This window comes from Larus michahellis, chromosome 11 (genome assembly GCF_964199755.1).
Source record: "Larus michahellis chromosome 11, bLarMic1.1, whole genome shotgun sequence".
Classification (NCBI taxonomy): Eukaryota; Metazoa; Chordata; class Aves; order Charadriiformes; family Laridae; genus Larus; species Larus michahellis.
In genome coordinates this window covers 16,632,285-16,654,488 of record NC_133906.1, presented here as the reverse complement: position 1 = coordinate 16,654,488, position 22,204 = coordinate 16,632,285, and the positions used below count along the sequence as shown (strand labels likewise).

At 47.2% G+C, this 22,204-nt stretch overlaps 2 protein-coding genes across 4 annotated transcripts in view; both read left to right on the top strand.

Moving 5' to 3' along the window:
* The first annotated feature begins 2,778 nt into the window (after positions 1-2,778).
* On the top strand, positions 2,779-5,697 carry HNRNPA0 (heterogeneous nuclear ribonucleoprotein A0). The gene has a single exon (XM_074603885.1). It carries the CDS (start codon positions 3,114-3,116, stop codon positions 4,047-4,049), a length of 936 nt encoding a protein of 311 aa, XP_074459986.1. The 5' UTR covers positions 2,779-3,113; the 3' UTR covers positions 4,050-5,697.
* A 6,266-nt stretch (positions 5,698-11,963) lies between these two features.
* Positions 11,964-22,204, top strand: part of KLHL3 (kelch like family member 3) — a 52,170-nt gene continuing 41,929 nt past the window's right edge. Inside the window, exons 1-2 of one of the 3 annotated variants that reach the window (XM_074603876.1) lie at positions 11,964-12,077; positions 12,167-12,404. In XM_074603876.1, the coding sequence (XP_074459977.1) occupies positions 12,376-12,404 (29 nt within the window). In that variant the 5' untranslated portion in view covers positions 11,964-12,077; positions 12,167-12,375. Of the gene's footprint in view, positions 12,078-12,166; positions 12,405-17,049; positions 17,293-17,368; positions 17,670-22,204 lie in introns of those variants that run through there. The other 2 variants (XM_074603880.1, XM_074603877.1) reach the window with 2 other exon arrangements.

Sequence of the window (22,204 nt, the reverse complement as noted above, 5' to 3'; positions counted from 1 at the left end):
CATCTACACGGCAGCTGGGAAAGGACATTGGACAGGAGGACACCAGGTCAAGTGAAGTGTGTCCTTTCTGTAGTATCAGAGGAGACATTTCTATCTGCAAGAGATGGGTATATATATTTTAAAGGTGTTTTCCTTTCATTAATCAACCAGTCAGAAGTGCAAATGAAGAGGAAGCAGTTGGGCTATACTTGAGTTGTGTCAGCGGCTGATTTTGCCTGCTGATTTGCTCACATCTTAAAGACCCTCATCTCCTCCTGCTGAAAGAAGTAGTGACTTCTTTCTTTGATCTCTTCCTTGGCCTACTTGTCTGTCTTGCTTTCAGGGAGAGAAAGGGAGCAGTAAACAAGCGCTCTGTTTTCTTTGGTATCTGTTGAGGCCATAATTAGCGCCTCTTAATTTTTCTTCCTTTTTGCTGTAAATTATTAAGGGTCTATAAAACTCTCGTGGGTTATTTTCTGCATGAAACAGATATTAATTTATCTTGGGAAGGGCCACACAGTTTTTACAATAAGTGGTAGGCAAAATGTATTTTTGTATTTCCTGTAATTGTGTGGAGCTTGCACACAACCTCTGGGAAGAAGTTGTTGGTTTTTTTTTTTAAATAGAGAAAGAGAGTAGGATATGTTTGCTTATTTTAAACCCACAAATATTTCAGTGACATTATGAGCATAATCTCTTTTCTAAAACTAGATAACATGATTGAAATGATTGTGTCTGTTCATGCGTTGAGATAAATGGATCTAAACACCTGACATCTTTCCCTGTAAGAGGATGTCAAACGTGGACATTTAATATTCCTGTCATATTAATAAGTTACTCTTAATAGACTTGGCTAGAACAGAAAAAAAAATCCAGTTTAAGAAAAATCAGACTATTTATATTGCAAGTATTAATTCTACTGGTTAATGATAATCACAGCCTTTGAGATTAAAGCATGAAAACTTGGCCTGGTGACAGAAATGAGGCTGTAATTTTACTAGCAGTGTTAGTCTCTGGAGTTGACGCCATCTGAAGAGGAGTAAGGAAGAATCAGTGTTTACTTTGTGCTGAAACGTTCAGCCCCTCTGGACTCCATCAGTTAACTAACCGCCCAGCGCCGTCAATGTTGCGCTCGGATCGGCGACTCTCCAAGGCTGCGTTTCCACAGCAGTTGATCTAAATCAGGGGGATACTGCAGTTCTGCAGCCTGCCAGCTGCAGCACTTGGGATCATGCAACAAACTGTTTCAGAAAGCTGAGGCAGCTAAAACCGAAGACCTTTCTCACAATAAAACTGTTTCTGGCTGTCTCAGTTCTCTTAAGCGGACTGCTGTGTTTGCACAAGCATCAGGGCTGGCACATGAGAGAAGGCAGGATCAGATGGCTGGAGCGCAGCAGTCCCCACGCAGATGCTACCTGAAGAGGCTGTGAAATTGCCTTCACTGAAGGTTTTAGAAACAGATGAGACAAGTATCTGTGAGGAGGACTAAGTTAACCTGAGTTTCAGAAACCATGCGGTGGAGGTGCTGATGTGCCTAGTGAGATGTGATGAACTGACATTTTCATCTTCAAGGAAAGAAAATTCCACCAAAAAAATTGTGCTTAGTTCCTAGATTCCTGTTTCTGACGAAAAAATCACTATGTTGAAAATAGTGCTTCAGTCTTCAAGCTGACAATGTCTAAGGTACTATTAAAGTAAAAAAAAAAAAAAAAAAAAAGGGAAATCCATCTCACTATTAGTCATGTCATGGGACTTGCATACCCGTGAATATCTCTAATGATTTGTCTAAGAAAATACCTCCTTTTTAGAGCTAAATGAGATTTTAGAGATTTAAGGGTGAGGAGGCAGTGATTGGGTTGGAAAGCAGACTGGGAAACGGGGGAGGAAACTGTGGCAGGAAAAGCAAGAAAGAAGCTGCCTGAGAGAACAGAGTGGGTAGGCGGGAGCATGTTGGAAAGGGGAAAATGAACACAAACGAGGGAAGATCCAACTAAGGCTAAGAGGGAGCAGACAAAACGGAACGGGGAAATCCCCCGCAGAGGGGAGTCCCCGCCCCTCAGGAATATACCGTCCGTGTGGCCGTACAGCCGGGGAAGGCGGGCGAGCCGAAGGGAACGAAGGTGCGAGGCCGGGGCTGGCAGCGGGGGAGGACGGGATGCAGCCAGAAGGGAAAGAAAGCCCATCCGGGACGGGCCGGTTCCGGCCGTCGGTCAGCGGCTGACCCCGGCCTGAGGGGGGTTCGTCCCCCCTGATGGGGCAGCGGCGCCGCTCCCCTCAGGCCGGGGACAGCGGCGGGCCCCGCTGAGGTGAGGAGGGGCGCGCGCCGCCGCCGCCCAACGGTCAAGCGTTTCAAATGGTCCCGCGCGAGCCGCCCGCCGGCCCCGCGCCCGCTGCCCCCGCCCGTGGAGAGCGCGCGCGGCCGCGCCGGAGGGCGCCCATTGGCTAACGTCCGCGGGCTTGACGCATTGGCGCAGCCCGGGCCGGTCCCGGCCCCGCCCCTTCTCTCGGCGCGCGCAGAGGCTGCCCCCTATCACCGGCCGTTACAGCGCGCCTCTATTGGCTGCCCGCCGCGTCCGTCACCGGCGAACCCCCCGCGCCTCCTGCCGACGCGCGGCGGAGGTCGCGCCCTCCGATTAGCCGCCGCGCTCGTCGATCGCGGCCGGGGCCCCGCCCCCTCACGGTGAGTGGCGGGCGGCGCCGGCGGCGCGCTCTCATTGGCTGCGCCGGCGCGGGGGGCGTGCGCGGCGGCGGGCGGGGGGGCGGGGCTCCCAGCGTCCCCTTTGTGTGGGCACCAGTCGCCGGCCGAGCTCCTGAGAAGTCGCAGCCGCCATTTTGTGCGTGCCTGTGTTTTCCCCCACCCCCCACCCCCCGTCTGAGGAGCGGCGGCAGCCGGGACGCCCCCGTCTCTTCTGCTGGTCAGGTGAGGCGAAGCGAAGGCGTCGGGCCCGGCCGAGGGACCCATCGCCGGCGGCTGCCGCAGCCGTGAGGTCGCGCTGTTCGCAGTGTTCGCAGCAAGCGAGGGGGAAGAAGCGGCAAAGACGGAGAAGGGGGGAAAAAAAGCTTCGGAGCTGCCCCCCAACAGGAGGAGGAGTCTCGGCGCCAGGCCCAGGCGCAGCCCCGGCACCGGCGGCGGCATGGAGAACTCGCAACTATGCAAGCTGTTCATCGGCGGCCTGAACGTGCAGACCACGGAGGCCGGGCTGCGGGAGCACTTCGCGGCCTACGGTACCCTCACCGACTGCGTGGTGGTGCTCAACCCGCAGACCAAGCGCTCCCGCTGCTTCGGCTTCGTCACCTACTCGGCGGTGGAGGAGGCCGACGCCGCCATGGCCGCCTCCCCCCACGCCGTGGACGGGAACGCGGTGGAGCTGAAGCGGGCCGTGTCCCGGGAGGACTCGGCCAAACCGGGGGCCCACGCTAAGGTGAAGAAGCTCTTTGTGGGCGGCCTCAAAGGGGACGTGGGTGAAGGGGACCTGGTGCAGCACTTCAGCCAGTTCGGCCCCGTGGAGAAGGCCGAGATCATCGCCGACAAACAGAGCGGGAAGAAGCGCGGCTTCGGCTTCGTCTACTTCCAGAACCACGACGCCGCCGACAAGGCGGCCGTGGTCAAGTTCCACCCGATCCAGGGCCACCGCGTGGAGGTCAAGAAGGCCGTGCCCAAGGAGGACATCCAGTCGGGCGGGGGAGGCGGCGGCTCTTCCAGGCCCTCCCGGGGAGGCAGAGGAGGAGGACGGGGTCGGGGCGGCGGCGGATCTGGGAACCGGGATCACAACGGCCTGTCCAAAGGCGGCGGCGGTTACAATAGCTACGGCGGCTACGGCGGAGGAGGCGGCGGCGGCGGCGGTTACGGCTCCTATGGCAGCGGCTCCTACGGAGGCGGAGGGGGAGGCGGCGACTACGGCAACGGGTACGGCGGGTTCGGCAGCTACAGCCAGCACCAGTCCTCCTACGGCCCCATGAAGAGCGGCGGAGGAGGTGGAGGAGGGGGCGGCAACTGGGGGGGCCGCAGTAACAGTGGACCGTACAGAGGAGGCTATGGTGGGGGAGGCTACGGGGGCGGCTCTTTCTGAGCCGGAGCGCCCATACCCATTGGGGGTGGCGTGGAGAGCCCTCCCTTTGCTACGGGGCAGCTTCTAAATGGTTTCTCCCCTCATTCGCTGAAGGGCAGCTCCTTTTAAATGCCTCCCTGCTGTGGGAGCAGCTCCTAAATGCCCCCTGAGGGTTGCCTCTGCTGCCTATGCCACTTCTTTCTCTCTGAAGATGGACTGGGCCCCACATACACATACTTTGTGTTACAGTCATTGATGGACTCTATTTTTTTATTATTACTTGGACCTTGGTCGTTTTTATACTAGCAACGAAAAAATGTCTTGTTTTAATTTGTTTTTTTGGGGGTACGGGGTGGGAAGTGTCTTGCTGATCTGGAGTAAAAACTGGGGAGGGTTATGGGGGAATTTCCTTTGTTGTAAGGACTCGATACCTGGCTACTACGTTTTTTTCTACAAAATCTACTCGGATCCCATGACTGAAATTAACATTTCTGTAAAGGAGGAAAAAAAATCGTTTTTACGTTTTTTATTTTTTAAATAAATCATTGTGTTCATTGACCTTTACATGTCTAATTTTTTTTCCTAGGATCCATTCCGTACGGTTTTAAGGCTTTGCTAGGTTCAAAGCAAGTGTTCCTCTGCTTTAAAATCTCTGTGTACTTAGAGTAAATATTTTATTGCAAGTAAAGGTCCTAATTGACTTTTTTGCTACCCTGCTAGTGGATTTATTGGTTTTCAAACATTCGACAGAGAAATTTTTGAAGTACTAATCCGTGGATGTGGTCTGTTTTTTAAATATTCGTTCTCACTTATGCAGTTTGTGTGCATCCACCATCTTGTACTAGGCAGTTTGACGTGCTGACATGGTTGGTCAATTTTTTCTATAGGACTTTTCCATCAACGTATGTACTGTGTAGTTTTGAAGAAATAGTTTGTGTTAAGCATGTGCTTCATTCATATAAAATGTTCAGAATTTCCGATTGCTTAGTTTCACGTCCTCTTATCGGTTTGTCTGTGTGTGATTCCTTCCAGGAAAGGGTCGACATTTATCTCTTCTATTAAACGCGTACTTGTTTTCATAGTACCGGGTTAACAGACTTTTCACTCTGAACTATTGTCCTTCGTTAAAGTTCCCCGAGAATCTCTCGCAGCACCATCTACCGACAGGATGGCAGCCCCCTTGCTGCAGGCTTCGTTACAGCAGGAGTAAAATTGGTTTGCTAACTCTTGTACTAGACTTCTGAAAGTTACTTTATGCCACTAGATGACTGGTGTAGAATGCAATGACATCTGCACGTGAATAAAGATGGGCTCCATGAGTATTGACTGGAAAAAAAAACGGATTTGCAATACCTGCCTCAGCACGTATTCTTTTTTTTTTTTAAATAATTGCAATTGCCCATATTTCAGAAAGTGATAATCTAAACTATGTGGGCAAAGCACTATGATAAATGAGCCAGCTAAGTGTACCAGTAACATAGGTGCCAGTTGTAAAGCAAAAATATCTGTGTAGTCTGCTTGATTAACAAATGTATATTTGTAGCCCTTTCACACAATAGAATTAAAGTTTGTTGTTTATTAAAAAGCATAATGTTTTAGGGGAAAACTGCCTTCCTGCATAGAAATATAGAATAGCAACGTTTATGGATATCAAATAAAGATTTGAATTCCTTATGTGCTTGAGTGAGAGTATATATGACACGGGGCATGGATTTTAAAAAGTACAAAATTATTCTGACTGCAGGTGTCTAAGTGCTTAGTCTTTAATGCTGGTGCTTTGTGGGACCACATCTGATTTTTGCTTTGCTCCAGATATGCAAGATACTAGGCATGTAATTCCCACTGATTCCGGTGGGAAGTAAACATCTAGGGCTTGGTGCTGCTGGGCTGAGGATTTCGCATGAAATTTCAAGGTATTGTCAGTCTTTGATGTCAATCTAACCTGATGTTGGTTTTAGTTGAAATGAGGGATTTGTTGCTACTAGAAGTAAACTAGCATCAACTTAATTACCTATGTGAGCTTAAATAAACATGACAACCTTTTGGTATTGTCAGGATTTAAACCAAGAGCTGAATTTCCTCTTGATTGTGGCAATTTATGACTCTTCTATGGTTGTCTGTGGCTTAGCTTTTATAAACGGGTTCCAAGTACCTTGCTATTTGCAATTATATTGTAATTTTTTTTATCTCAAAAGCTTGTTAGCCTCTGTTGTGAACCAGCATCACCGATATGTTGTTGAGAGTGCAAGTCATTTGAGAGAAGTATTTGTAAAATACTGTAAGTAACAGCTCTTGTTGGCAGACAGCTTCAGGTGTTTGGTTTTATTTCAGCTCACTGGGCTTGAAGTTTTTTACTTTACCTTTGCACTTTAAAACCATGTTGGACAGTCATCCTTGAGCTTCGCTTGAAGCACAACTTTCCTTTTTGTGGCTGAAATGAACTGCTGAGTTCTAGGTCCTGTGTTAGTTTGGGCGTGTGATTTAGTCCCTTGCAATGGGGACTTTACCTTATCAAGGGACAGCCTGGTTTTGAAAGAAAAAGTTAAATTCACTTTGGTGATGTTGCTTGTCGTTTGACTTGGGAAGGAGTTTGTGCACCAACTAGAGCTTTGTGGTATTTTCACGTCACGTGCCATGAAGGAATACGTTGATGCTAGAAGCGAGTAGTTTTTTTAAAAAAGTGACTTTATGTGTGAAATCTGACGGTCTTGCCAAGCTACAGCTTGATTTTGAGAATTGTACTGGATCATGCTGTTTGATTATCTGCGTACGTAATAGTCCTCTTGTCGGGCTAATGTGTTCTAGAACAAAAAGTAGATCCCAGGAATTGCACCTGTATTAGGGAGCATGTTACCTAGTCTCTCTCTTAAAAGATTGTCATCTGTTTAACAGTGTTCTGTGGCCAGTGTCTTGAGTAGGTGTGACTTGCTCTACTCTGACCTGTGGGGAGCAAGAACTTCATTGTGACCATGCAGGTAACGTTGGAGAGGCTCGCGTAAACTCTGGTTTGAGAACGGGCAGTGATGGCAGGATGTGCCATGGAATGCAGAAAGAGATGCAGATCTGTATTGGGTAGTGTTAAAGACACAGTGACTTTATTAAAGACTCTCTTTGAATATAAACCTGTTTCTAGTAGAGCTCCTAGTAAACAGAAGAGACTTGTTGCTAAAGCTTTGCTTATGTATTTAATGGTATTTGGTAATTTCCTGGCCCCTGGGTGGATTCGTCTGCACAGAGGTGTGTAGGAAGAACTAAGATGAAATGTATAGAGCTGGCATGTAAATAAAGAAGTTTGTGACTGCACAGTGGCTCTAGGATGGTCGTGGAGGTAGAAATAAAGTAACTTTAGTTTGCCGTTTCTTTGTTTGTAGTTTAGTTCTGAAGTATATGTGTCTGAAATTAATAGTTTAATGGCCTGTTCAGGAATGAATGCTGGATTGTGTGGGTTTCACCTGTGAGAAATGGGAAGTGAGAGCAATTAGTTTACTTTCGGTCTTTAACAATGAAAGTAAAAGTGCGGTAGTTTTCTTAAAACACAGATGTTCTTTTTATTTTTGTAATCTGCGTGAACAAAAAGAAATTCCCCAAAACAAAGCTTTTCAGAGCCTACAGTATCACAGCACAGCTCTGCGTGTTGTGATGTGCGCGCAGTTTTTTTAATAGTAATGGGTATTCGTGTCAACTCCAAAGTATAGTTTGTTCTTCATTCTGCATCTTGTGTGACTTGTAGATTTTATTTGGCTATTAAAACCAGCCTAACATATACTTTTATAATACTGATGACTATTGCATTAAAAAGAAACACGCTATACACCTGTATACGTAATGAATTCATACTTGCACGAATCAGTGGAAGTACCTCTCACTTGTTTGTTTTGATATTAGGTGATGTAAGGGTGGTTTAGAACGGCTTTGGGCACGGTGAATCTCTGTGGGCCACTGGCTGTGTTACAGCTGGGACAGACTTGCCAAATAAAAGCTGCGCCTTGCCCTGCAGGCTTGTGTAGGATGTGTTGGCGGATGATACTTCTTTATCCTCCAGAACGGAGCGAGCTCTGGGGTTTGGGATGTGCTGATGGAGTTGCAGGTGGTGCCGCTGCCCTCCCAGCTCTTGGGCTCCCGGCCCCGCTTCAGGAGCGCAGACCTGCTGGGGTCTGGTGCTGTCACCGCAGGGATGCGGGCAGGAGGTGTGCTTGAACGCTGTCACGTACTTTGTGCGTACACACTTCATCAGTGAAGCTGAAACGGTTAAAAATGTAATTGAAAGTTTTCTAAACCTTTATGGTGTTCTCCTCCCTCCTGCCCGACTTGGATCCCTTCTGTAAAGCAAATTTTGCTTTCATTTACCACTGAAAGACCTAAGTGGATAGTGTAGGTCAGAACACTGGTTTATTATCCTGCCCTGTCAGCTGATACCATTGTCGCAATATAATGGCATTCCTACTGCTGCCGAACAGGGGCTGAGCCTGAGTGGGGCTGAGGACCCCACCTCCCATCCCAGGCTGAAAACAGAGAGGCGGCTTTTTTCTGTGTACCTCAGAGCGGTCTTCCTAAAATGCAAAGCTTTGGTGTAAATTGTTAATTGCTCTCTGAAAAATAAAACTGGAGGACACCCTTCTGAGATACGCGTAGTAAACAAAAACGTGGTGCGTTTTGGGAGAATGGGATTTTGCTCCTGCAGTCTGAGATGGTTGGGTTTGATAGAAGGTACCTTATCCGAGCCTTTTAAAAAGGATGGCTTGTCCTGTTGTAGCTATTATAAAATTAATATTTATCATGTAATCAACAGTTTGTACCACATTTACATGGTATACGTTGTTAGGGACCTCTGCTTTCTAAGCTATTGAATAGGAAGAAGGCATTTCCAATACATTTTTCAAAATGTGTATATATGTAATACCTTGGACTAATATTGGGTGACTGAAAGTGTAACACCCAAAATTTCAGTCTTTCACCTTAGCCAGAGGTGTAGTTTACAAAACAATGGGTTATTTAATGTTTTTTGCATACCTGGTTCCGTGATCTGGTGTATGCGTTCCTCGAAGATGAGTTTTCTGCTTGTTATTTTTGTATATCTCACATGAATAAAACAGTTACATCCTTGCTTCACTTCAAAATGCATATCACAATGCAAGTGCGCCAGAAGTTTTCAGCCAGCGCGAACAAGCACTGTTTGCTTTATTTGCTTTCCTTAATGGCGCTTTTTTTTTTCAGTCTCCTGTTGAAGTTATCACTCTCTTATTTCTGGTATGTGCATGTATACGCGCACACAAACATTGCCTCTACTTCCACTTACCTTTCATGAGCATTTATTTGTACTGTAATGCAAGTACTGCTAATGATGGGTGTCAGATGTGTATTTCTTATAACGAGATGAAAGTTCTTCTGCTGTATTATCTTTACCCAGGAATTTTCTATCGCTTACCTGTATAGTAGGACTTGTAAAGGGGCTGAGGGAGTTGCGTGCTTTCCTCCTGGGTCTTCCTTTGCCGAATCCTAGTCTTTTTGCCTTCTCTGCTCCCAGAACTCTCCTTGATTTATATAAAAAGGGGAGGAAATATATAATCACTTTTGAACCGATGCCTCTTGTTCGGTTGGTTCTAAGAATGTTTTAATCGTATCTATATTCCCCTTAAAAACCTCTAACCCATCTCATGGGGAAAATGGGGAGTGGGAACGCTGAAAGAGCATGGGCTGTAAAGCTCTAGTTTGGTGCAGGAGAGAGACATTCTTCAGATTTTTGTATTTCCTGTAGTTCTCCTATCTACTGAATAGACAGAACAGTTAAAAAGATGGAACGCTTCAGGTTTAGGCTGTAGCCAAAAAAAAAAAAAAGCATAAAAATTAAAATTCAAGTACTTGGTTCAGCCTTTGCCAGTAGGAGTCCTGAACTACAAGTTGCAACAGCATTTGCTGAAGTTCTTTCTCAGTGCGGTTGGTCTTGGTCTCTTTTTTTTTTTCTTTTTTTTTTTTTTTTTTTTTCCTAAAAGTCTGTTAGGCAAAGCTGTGCTATTGCCTGTTGCTATTATAGAAAGCATCAAGCTTAGAGCACTGGCTATTCTCAGATTGTCAGCCATCCAAGTAACCAAAGCTCCTTAACTTTGAAAAGTAGATGTCGAGCCCAGTCAGGTTAATAATGCCATCTGTCTGAGGCATCTGGATATTAACCCTCTTAGTCGGCTGCGCACAGTTTCGTTCCCGAATGCTTTCACAAACGGAAAATAGATTTGGAAAAAACAGCTCTTCCTCAGGGAAAAAAAAAAAAGAAATAAAAAAAAATCAAAATACACTTTGTAGAGCTATAAATAATATTGATACATATTACATTAATTAAACTGCTATAAATATCTCTTTTCATGTGTAATGCAGTAAGGAATCGATGCCAGTTCAGAAAGGGATTATGTTTCTGGCTGGAAACGTGTCAAGACGCACATTTGCTCACTACCATCGGAGTACAAATCACCGATGAACGCTGCAGAAAAATGCTGTAGAAGCAGAATGAGCTGACAAATCTGGAAATAACTTCAGTTGTTCAAATGCTGCTTTATACCATGCGATTGTCAACTAGTTTGTCTCGCAGGAGCCCTGTTCTCACTGGGAAAACTGTTTTGAATGGAAAGGCACGCAAAGCTACGCGTCTGAAAATAGGCTGCTGGTCTGTAACCTAGTCAATATAAAAGATGAATATCATCTCGGTCTCCTCTGTCGTTTCTGTAACTTTTGCTGCTGCTTTCTGTGGTTTTACAATGGACTTTTTCTATTTGTGTAAGAAATTTTGCTTTCTGCAAAGTCCCGGAGGGAAGGAAGCGGGGGTCTGGTCACTGCAGGCGCTGGTTGGGAAGAAGAATCGGGAGCCCAGTCCCTGTCTCCAGCATGGACTTGGATTAAAGCAATGCTGGATAAAATGCACGAGTGGTGCATTTGGCACCAGAGGTTCACGCTCTTTATACTTTTTTCTTTTTCTCTGCGGATCAATAATCTTGTTTTCTTCACTGCACGCTAACGCAGCTTCGGGGCAAAGCCTCCCTCTGCCAACACACACCCTGATGGACAAATTACAGCGAGGGGGCCAGGGCACGGCGCGGGGGGAGCCTGTGCTTCCCTCCCTGTTGTACAACAGCACCCTCACCTGGGTTTTGGAATAGTTCACTCCTATTTCATCCTCCAGGTCCCCCCCCTCCTCAAGAGGGATGCCCTCTGCCTTCGGGCTCGCCGGCTGGGTTGCCGGGTCGTGAAAGATTTCTGATGCTGAATTCCCAAGTCTCTCTGTGTGGTTATCTGGTACCTCTTCAGGCTTTAGTAATCTTTTAAGTTTACTGGGTAACAAATTCGGCCAAAATCCTTCATTGTGATTTCATTTGGGCTTGTTTAATTGTTTTCTTTCCACCACTGCTGGAATAATGACGCTCCGTTGAGTGGCGAGAGCTCCTTAGAGCCTTGTCTGATGGCGAGTTCAGGACTTCTCCCCCCGCGTTCTCTACTGGACTGCAGGATGGTTGCAGTTGTAATTGCTAATGCCTCTTGCGTAGGATATTTAGCAAAGTGCGTTCTGCAAGAGAAGTAATGCGAGCTTTCTACTGTTATTCTCATGGAGACGTAGCCTCCTGAAACAGAGATGCCCAGGAGCACAAGGTTGGGGGGAGGGGGGTTTTTCAAGCCTTTGCAGTCAGTAACCTGGTGCGAATTGCCATGCCTTTTGCCCTTTAGGCTCACCCATCCATTGGTTTCTGCAATTTTAAATGTAGGCAAATTATTATTTTTTTCTGTAATTATATAATTTAGAAGTTGTTACTGGGAGTTTTCTTTTATTCCCCCAGCACCAGATAGAATCTGGGCTTCTGCTCTGTGGTATCGTTATTTTTAAAAGCCTCTTTGAGGCACGAGCTTGGTGATGAATCACAACCACGTGTGTTTGGGAAGGGTTGGGTTGGGTTTGTGCGCAGCTGGTGGCAATGGGGAGCTCTGGTTTTCTGTGTACCGGGGAGTCAGCTGAGAGGGAGTTGGGAAACATCCCCTTGGGAAGGAAGAGCTGGGCTTGTTTTATTGCTGGTGCTGCTCTAGGCCAAAAGTGTTGCAACGAGCGGGTGCCACACGCTCTCGAAGGCCGTCTCAAAGCGTGTTTTCTTTCTCCCTCCCAGGGTGAGCTTCTGCGCGGAGAGAGAGGATGGGAAAGCTGAGCCCTGAAAAGCACACCGCAAATGTCCAGTAAGTGAACAGAAACCCGAGCTGAGCCCCTGACGTACAGTTCCCACTCTGAATATGCTATGGAGATTGAGCAGAAAAAGGGGCTTGCCCAGAAAATACCAAGCAGGATAATGCCCGACAGTCCGTTATCTGCGAGGAAGACATGCTGCACCAGATGGCTTTTCTGTTCAGGTAAAATAATGTGCCTGCGGAAACAACCTTGCCTAAATTCTTGTGTGTGGCCACTGTGTGATTTATTCATTCGTGTTAATGTTGCAGCATGTTGTGTTACCGTGGTAGGGTGGTGGACTCTGTTTCTTGGCTTTTGCAAAGAGCAAAAAATTAAATGTTTTAAAAAAAATTTTGAGAGCAAGGCAACGAGTCTACAAGGAGTAATAGTGAAGAGACTTGGGTTGGGCTGGCGAGATCCTGAATGAGAATAGGTTTGGTTTTGCTCGTCTCTCGGAGTTACCGTATACAAATATCATTTAAGTCACGCAACACCTTTATGAAGCATACGGGTATTTTCCCCTTAGTATAGAAGGTAGTAGTGGAGGCCTTAAGGGATATATTATAAAGGCAATCCCATTAAAATGATATCTTAACACTTAGGCAAAGATTTTGGGGGAAAAAATCCCACATTTTGGACAATAGCCTAAACTTTTTCTCAAATCCATGTGTTCAGCCTGTAGCGAGAACTGTACGCTTCGGTAGGTGCAGAAATGGGAGTCAAAACTACGGACTCGCGAGGCAGAGGGACTTAGTAGTATTTAGGCATCTGAATACTGGCCTTTGCCTTTGTTCTGGTGCCCACAACAGTTGTTTTTACAGCTTTCTTCCTGAATGTTAAGTTTTCCTTTTGAGCTCTCAATTCTAAACCATAAAAATCTATCTGAAAATCTTCCAGCAGGTTTCTGATAAATAGGCAATATGACTATGGGGCAGGAAGTCCGCGCTTCTGACACAGCTGGCTGCAGGTGACAGCAATTGCTTATGCTATAGGAAAGAGCAAGAGGAGGAGCAGGAAGAACATTTTTAGCTGATGTGTTACTGCTGTGGAGGGGGAGCAATAGAATGGCTTACTACGCCCCAAAAGTCACAGCCTGGGGGTGCAGATGGCCGGGGGTGGTTATTCTAAAGGTGATAATGCTATCATGAAACTATTGGAGTAAACCTACTGTTTTTATAGGAAAGGTGATTGATGTTAAAGATTAAAGGAAAATATATTTCATAAACCCCAGTTTTGCTGGCCAGCGGCAGACAGGAGCGTGAAAGTGGGACATCTACCAGCAGAGGGCAACAGTCCCAGAGGCTGGAGATGCTGATGGCTTTTGCAGCATCTCCGCCTGGGGAGCAGGATCCTGGTGGGGGCAGGGCGCTGGGGTGGGTGCTCCAGCGCCCTCTCCTCTACTGATCACATGCTTCAGAAAACAGCGCTTCAGCGGGAGTCTCCTACCTCTTAAGCTTCAGCTGCCAAAACATCACTGATTCCAGCTCTGGGAAGGTCCCTACCTAGGTGGTCTCCTAGAGCTTCCTTTTGAGCCCCGTGGTAACTTGGATCCCTGTGAGTTCCTGTAGTAGCTAAATTTTAGATGGTGTTTTGGTTTTGTTACGTGAAAGCAATATGGCGTGCTCTCAATTCTAGCAGTGGTTGGGCAGCAGGTACCTTCAGGACTTCTCTGCCAAGTGCTCCAGGTCCACTGGGAGCCAGTGCCGTACCCAAGTACCACCTCCAAGTGACTTCGGTTAGCCACTGAGATACTGAGACATCGAGTTCAGTCGATACCTTTCACTGTTTTATCTCGTATTTGTTTTCTTAGTGGAGCTTTTCCCAGAAAATGTACGGTCTCAATACGGATCTGTCTAAATGAATATTTACTTAATTAGAATGACAGCATAATTTTAATTGGAAGGGATTTCTGGAGGTGATCCAGTTCAAACATTCCCTCAAAGCAGGACCAGCTTCAGGGTTAGATCAGGTTGTTCACTCAGATATATATATTTATATATATATATATAGAGAGAGAGATAAAGTTTGATTATAAAATTGAGACTATATATTGTTTAAAAACCAGAATGAAAAATAACTTAGGCTGAGAAGGTGCAGCCTTGGAAGCTTCCATGAATGCAGTGTTTTATGTGTAACTTTCACAGCTCTTCAATGCAGAACCCATAGTTTTTTAAGAAAGACAATTAATAATTTAGTGGAGGGGATTATACAACTAAAAGGGAGAGCTGCTAAAGATAGCGAATTGTTGGTGACATGGATCTCTGGAACCTGTATATTGGTATATATCTGGAAATGGGTATATGCAGAGGAGTGAGGGGTTCCTGGCCGGGCAGTATTTGAACTGGACGATCCTGTGCTGGGTTTTGGGGAAGGGGCCCCTTCTGGCTTCTGCTGAAGCTGTGGAGATTGACAGGGAGTTGTCTGGGCATATTGATGCTCTTCACAGCATTAAATTCTCGGAAGCACTCGCTGTGCTTTACTTACAACCTCAGGGTTAAACCAGCCACCAGAGTTTGGGCCAGGAGAGAGTCTGGGATCAGACTGGCGGGCTTGTTTTTATTCCCTCCCTTCCTGGCATTTTTACCGAAGAAATTCCTAGCTGTCGTAGGGACACTGGCAATGCTTTGATCTCTTCTCTCCCTGCAGCTCGTTAGAGCTGGGGGGTTTGGTCTTTCACTGTAGATCTGAAGACTGTCACAGGAATCTGGAAAGGTTTTGGGGCCAGGGAATGGTGGTGCCGGTTGGAACGGGCATTCTGCAGACCCTTCTGCTCTGAGCATCGGTTAGGTGATCAAAGGTAGATGAGATGTAGGAGGAATTTAGGGCTACTCGGGACTAGGAATTTTTGAAAGAGGCTGGAAAAATTCCACCCATCGGGTGTTACTAATTCCTTTTAACCTGCCTGCTCTTTCAAGATATCAATCTTTGCACTTACAAACACGCAAGAAATTTTTGTCTTGGGGTTGTTACCCAGCCACGATTATTTTGCAAGGCTGCTATAAAGATAATCTCTGATTACTGGAACATGCCTCTGTCCCATTCCAGCAAGGACTACTCACTGGTTTGCTCTTGTCTGTCACTGGGATGTACCTTCCTGTGGTTGCTATCAGCATTTGTAGAGTCCAGCGGTACGCGTGCTGGTGGGGCAAAGCGCGTAAGAAGGTGTTGCTGCGTTGATTCAACCTCGGTGCCTAGTTCTTGGGTGGACTGAAGTGAGATGTAGATTTTTTTTTTTTATGGTGAAAGCCTGATATTTTATTATTTAAAAAATATACGTTAATAAAAATACATGGGTACTTTGCAGCATTTTGAGGACCTGCTCTTGTATCTGGACTTCCTGTGATTACTGAGGGACTTGCTCAGTGGAAACAAGCTCCAGCCCTTGTTTTCTAGCTAAATTGTACTATTTTTAGATAGTTACTTTTTCTCTGGTTTGAACTTGTTTTGCGTGTTGTGCATCAAGAGTGTAAGACTGAATGGACACTCGTGAGTAAAGGATGTGTTAAACTGATAGTTTAACAGGATTCTCAAAGGGAAAATGCAGGAATTTTGCCTGAATCCTGTGTGGTTTGACTTCATGGCTTTATTTGTATTTCTTTTGTTTATGGGGAGGCTGCCAAATGGTGTTTAAACAGCAGGACCCTTGACTCTCTGTCCCCATGTGATGTTGATAAAGTCCTTCCAGGTGTGTTAAGTTTTCTTATCTGAAGAATGGGGGTGATGACTAGTTGCGATTCTCAACAAGCTTTTGAAACTCTCATGTGGAAGGCACAATACCATCTGTTCAGTCATAATTGCTGATATATTTTAAAAGATATGTGAAACGTAGGTTAGTAAGGAGGAGGACATGGTTTGAGGTAGTTTTACTTACAAAAGTGATGGAATGGTATCTTGCAGGAGAAATCTCTTGATACTTCTATGTATCTCTTTGCACAAGAACATCTTGTGAATGGAAAAGTAATGAAGAAAGTAAATGTTTCTTGTCTTTATTATAAATGACCTCTAGGGCCTCATTGTTGCAGAATCAGGTTGAGAAAATCTTTTAATAAAATAAGCGGGGGGGGAATAGATTTAAGTAAAGGTCTCTGCATGTGTATCAATTGGAACAAAAATGGCAAATGTGATTTAATCCAGTGCTTCAGGCTAAATATCACCTGCAGTTTAGAAGGATCCGTGTTGCCTACGCAGCATGTATTTGGCCTGGCAGATTGCACAGAAGAGCAGCAAGATTTTTATAAATTGGGGCTAGAGCTTGCATTCTGTGGATGGTGTGGGGAGACCTAGGGGCGCTGGGACCCTCTCCCTCGTCAGCAGGTCTGAGCACCGCCAGCCCTCTCCTGCCGCTGCCCTGTGCGCGGGCTTGGCCTCATGGTTGGTACCTGGGATTTTCAACCCTCTAAAACTTTCCTTTAGGCTATAGATTGCACGGATTAAAGTAGTTACGGGCCACTCGGCTCATCGGCCATCTCCCCAGCGGCCGACTCTTGAGCTGTGGAGGCAACGGCACCGATCTGAGGACTAAGATCAGCAGTGGATGGATGGAAGGATGGAGGGGAGAGAGGGATGGAAGGATGGAGGGATGGACGGATGCTGGGGAGATGAGAGCTGCTCCCCGTGGGTTCCAGCTCTCTGCTGTCTTGCTGCCCGGTGCGTTCCCGCTCTCCACCATCGCTCCCCCCCGCCGCCGCGTCAGGACGGCTCGGGGCGGTCCATTGACCCGTTTCGTTCCCCGCTGCGGTGAGCGGGGGCCGTGCCAGCGGCGCTACCCGGAGGCGGCGGCGGGGGCCGGGCGGCGCGGCGGGGCCGCCCTCCACAGCTGCCGTTGCCCAGAGACGCTCGCAAGCTCGCCGGGGGAGGAGGCTGCGAGGAGGAGGAGGAGGAGGAGGCGGCGGCGGTGCGGGCTGCGGCGGCAGTTGCTGCGGCGGGGCGCGGCGGGGACGCAGCGCTCCGCTCCCGCAGGAAGCGGCCCGGGGCGGGGGCGGCCGCTCGCAGCCATGCCGGGCCCGGGGCGCTGAGCCTGCCCCGCCGCCCGCCCCGGCCCCCGCCGCCCCCCACGATGGAGGAGGAGAGGTAGGGACCGCCGCCGAGCCTTTGTGTCCGCCCCGGCAGCGCGGCGGGTCGGGGGGTGCCCGGAGGGACGGGTGGCGGGGGATGCTCGGCGGGATGCGGGATGCAGCGCCTCGGGGATGGGGATGCCGTGTTTCCCCCCCCACCCCGGGAGCTCGCCGGGGCTGTGCACAGGCATGCGGGACACGGTTTGGGGGATTCCCCCCCGATTCCCCCCCAATTCCCACCCGCCTGCAGAAATACCTTCTGCGAGGAGCGCCTGCCAGGGTTATTACTAGATGTTGCAATGTCATGGTGACAGGCGGCTTGGCCCCGGGTGCCCACACCGAAGGAACGGAGCGGTTTTTCAGTCAGGATGTGGTTTAGATCTGAAGAGCGAGGTAAGGGAGGCTGGCTGCCCCGGTGGGTGTTTTCTGGCACCGCGTGTGGGGCAGAAAGGTGGGCCGGTGTTGCTGCAGGGTCACTCCGTCAACGAGATGTGCCTCCTCAAACGCTGGGCTTGTGTCTGCCTTGCTTGTATCTTGAGCCTCCAGCAGCTTACCCGCTGATATTTGCAGCTTTTTTTGAGTAATGAATTCAAATCTCTAACGTCTGTGAAGCCTTCAGGGCTCAATTTACCTGTCTGTGTACGTGGAAGCTGTGCACTGCACGGGTGTTACAGGGGGCAGGAGGGGATCCCGTGTCTCCCTCGCACGGTAGTTGGGCCAGATATACTTTATTTCCTGCAAGGCAGTTATTTTGCTCCAAAACCTGTGTGCTGAAGTGCTCGCAGAGCCGACCTAATGTCCACTGAATACATAAAAGAGGATATTGCTGCGCAGGGACTTCGTAGATGCCAGAGGGATGTTCAGTGTTTCGACTCTGCCTTCGTTCTTCCTCCCTGCTGTCGGGGTGCCTTTCACTCACTTGTACTGCTTCAAACTAAACATTAAGCTGTTTTGGTGGGGGTTTTTTTTGTATTTTTTTTTAAAAAACAGGAGGAGCTGAGTGCTTCCTTTTGTGCTGGTGACCTTGCAGGGGGTGGGGGAACAGAGAGGGGGGCTTGACCTGTTGGTCGTAATTGTCAGGCCTTGACAGAAGTTTTCTTTAAATATGATATATCAGAAAATTAAGCTGGGATCAGCCCCCAAATTCTGGAAATTTTCTCTCTGTGGCAGGGAAACACTGTCAGCAGCCAGTGGGAATTGCTTTCTAAGCTCCAAAGGGCAGCTTTCTATCCTTATGAGACTCAAAGGTTGCAATTGTTTGTGTATTTAATGTGCAAAACAAAACTTTCAGCCTGCCACATCTCTCTTTAAATTACAATGTAGGGCTTGTGCTTCCCGTAAGGGTGTCAATGGCCACCTCTGGATATTAATCCAGATATTAATTAATTTCAAGTGGCATGAAATCTTAGCTTGTCGTGCTAGATGATAGTCCGTGGAATGGGTTTGCCGTCTTTTTTTTTCTTTATATGGATATATAAATGAGTCTAGTGTTTGAGGAAGTGGAGCAGAGATGTTTTGATACCTCAGGCTGGGATCATCCTTGGCACTATTACTTATTACCTTTTTTTACAGTTACCGACAATAGTCTCATTTTGACTGGAGGCCTTTTGCTGGGAATACAGCGGTGAAAAAGTCACCGGAAAAGTACCTGGACTGTTTTGCCTTACCCATTTTTTCCAGACCATCTGTTTTTAGGATGTGAAGGACTGTCCCCATCAGCATGTTCTCTGCCTCTGGAAGTGGGGAATGATTACCCTAATTGTTGCTTGTATGTCTAGTTTTTGGGAAGAGGAAGGCGATCCTGAACTGGTTGCGGGCAGTAACGATGTGGGGTTTGACTCTTGGCAAGGGAAGCTGGAAATATTCCCCTGCTCTCTGCCTCGAAAGGGCACGTCGTGTGGGACTGCGCCGAGGCTGCTTTGCCTGCTCTGAGCAAGTCCTGGAAGGAGGTGTTGAAAAACGACCTCGGTGGGCGAGCACCATGGGCTGGTTGTGTTCCCATTTTTGTACTTTTGCCCCGCATTTCAACTCAGATCTGTGTCATGCAGACCAGCCCTCAAATTTTACACTCTGTGACTTTCATGACAGCAGAATTCCCTCTGGTTTTTCATGTTACTGCTTTTTTTTTTTTTTTTTTCTTTCATTTTTGTAGTCAGTGAGGAACACATTATTGGTGCTCGCATCACCTCTCACTCTGGTCCCAAGCCTGCCCGGACTCCAATGTCCTGATAACTTGCACATCTGAGTTGTTCGGTGGTATCATGTGCCCATGGCATTGCACGTGGGCAGAAGCAGCCAGAGGCAAGGGGGATTTAACCTGAAATGTTCGCATTTGGCAACAAATTAGTTCAGAATCCCGATTTTCTTGTAGTGTGCTGATAGGGACTTGCATTTTATGGAGAAATTACGTAAGGCATGGTACTCTGGTTCTGAATTTGCAAGATGTGTTTGAGTTTGAACAGGAGAACAACCCTGGAATGTTGATTTTCTTGGTTAAAGAATTAAAACGTTTGTAACTTTATCTTTGGGAGTAGTCTCTTCAAAGTATTTGTTGGAGAAATACAATATTTACCTTTGAAAGCAAATGGTATTGTCATATTTGAGTTATTTTGTGTCATTTCTATTGCTGTCAGCAAAGACTTTTCTTCTCAGTAGTTCCTGAGCTCTGCTTTTCCCCTGAGGTCGTCTTTGATATGAATATCCTTCTGGGGATCTGTTGCATACCAATTGTGTGGTGTTGGTTTTTTTCCTAAGCTAATGTCTCCATGTTGATGGAAAAAAATCAACAAAATAGGAAAATAATATTGCTATAAAAAATAATATAATCCTTTCCATTATGCTACCTCCCATATGTTTTAATGATAATGTGTTTCTCTGAAATCGTCTCAAAATCTGTCTACGTATTTGGATTCCCTCACTCACATTTCTCTGCTACCTTTGTATATACCTAAAGAAAAATTCAGAATTTGGGATTTTTATGAATATGCCATTACACTGACATCTTACTGTGGCTGCGTGACTGGAGAAATAAAACTATTGAGCATAACATATTTGCTCCATGGTTTTGGCCATTGATTCTAAACAGAAAATTACTGCAGTTAAGGTGAAACGATTTTTCATTTTGCTAAGACTAAATTAATATTTTGGTCTCCGTTTATCTTAGTAGAGGCATTTAGGTTTTGAAGGCTGGTAACTGCCATTGGGTATCTATCACATTTTTAGATCAGAGCTATGTCAAACCTGTCAGAAACTGAAGACGAACATTTTACAGTGATGATTGTAACATATCCCACAAAGAAGCTCCATAGGCCACGAAAACGTACAGTTAGCATGTCACTTTGAAGTTAATACAAGCATATGAAGTGCCCGTGGAGGTAATGGATTGCCCGTGCTGCGGGAGGGCAGGTTGCTGAGCCCTACTGACTCTTTGGCCAACCTTGGGGGGCTGAGGCTCCGGGGTGTTATGGGACACCCCAGGAGAGCAGACCTCAGCCCGCGGTGTGCAGGCAGGAGATGAGAGCAGCTCCCAGAGACCCCCGTCCCTCAAGTGCAGCACAGCGGGATGAGGTTGGGCTGGGCTGGACTGGACATGTCTGGAGTCCCATCAGCTCTCCATTGTGAGAGCCTGGTGGAGAAGGACCTTCGTGGTGTCCACATGTAGGCTAGGAGCTGAGCCCGGCAGCAGTTCTCCCAGAAACATGAGCAGAAGCTTATCCTTCTCTGCTCCAAAGGACAGCGCGTTTGAGATCTGCCTCTCCTTTAGGGTGAACTCCAGTCTCCAGTAAAGCCAGTGGTAGAATTGGTTTTGGCGGAGCCGGGAGTTTTGTTCCTGGGGTTTACCAGCTCTCTGCATGGCAATAATCTTGCCAGGGGACAGTTTAGCTCTAAGGGAGGCTTTTATTCTTTCACGTAATCTACAAAGACATCTGTAATTACTGCTGGTAACTAAGGCAACCCAACTTTATAGTTGATACAGAGCTACGGGTTATGGGTTTTTAAAATACCTTTGTGTTGGTTGGTATGCGGCCGCTCAGGCGGGAGCTGTGCTGCGAGCCCGCGGGTAGCTTGGGCTGAGCCCTGCCAGGGGGTCTTGGGGAGCAGGGACACGGTGTAAACGGGGTAGTGATTAGCCTCTCTGGTTTAATTGGGGACTCTCAAATCGGGGCTCGTTTGTTCTACTCGGGGACAGCGTTGAAAGGCCACGCAGGAGGTGGTGGTGGGCTCGGCGCTCTCTGAAAGTAAGAGCCTCTTTGCTTATTTTAGGAGAATCCTGCTGTGTCCCTAACGAGGATGTTCATCTGGCCCAGGGAAATTAAATCATTTGTCCATTTGCTCGGTGCATGCCCTCAGATAGCCCAGGAACAGAACAAATTGCTCCTGGCAGCCGGCTTGCGAGTCCCGCTGGTGTGGTAGGACATCAGCAAGGCAAACGTGAAGGTGCTGGGGGGAAAGTCTCTGTGGTCACGGGGTGCAGAAGCTCCGGCACATCCCAGTGGTCTCAGCCAGCGCCTTTGATCAGAGAACCCTGTTCCTCCTTTGCTTTGCCTCATTAATATAATAACAGTGTAATAAGTGTAATAATTCTTAGTGTTGTGGGGAAAAAAACATCAGAAAAGGGCTATGCAATGCACTGTTTTGGTCTTCTCAGGGGTAGCCTTTGCTTTGTGGCAGGTTGCGTTTGCTCGGAGGGTTTGGGTTCTTGCATTTTTACATTGGAAATGTGTCAGTGTTGTCTGAGAGTGCGTGCACGGGGGTGTGAAATCCTTCTCCCAGATAAAATCATCCTCCGTCCATTACTGGAACACAGTTCTGTGGCGGCTGAGTCAGTCTCAAAGATGAGTTAAAGGCTCTTGGCCATTAATTTTTCAAATGTGTTTTTTATGTGAGTCATTTGGAAAAACTTTAAATAGCATATCTTGATTTTTTTG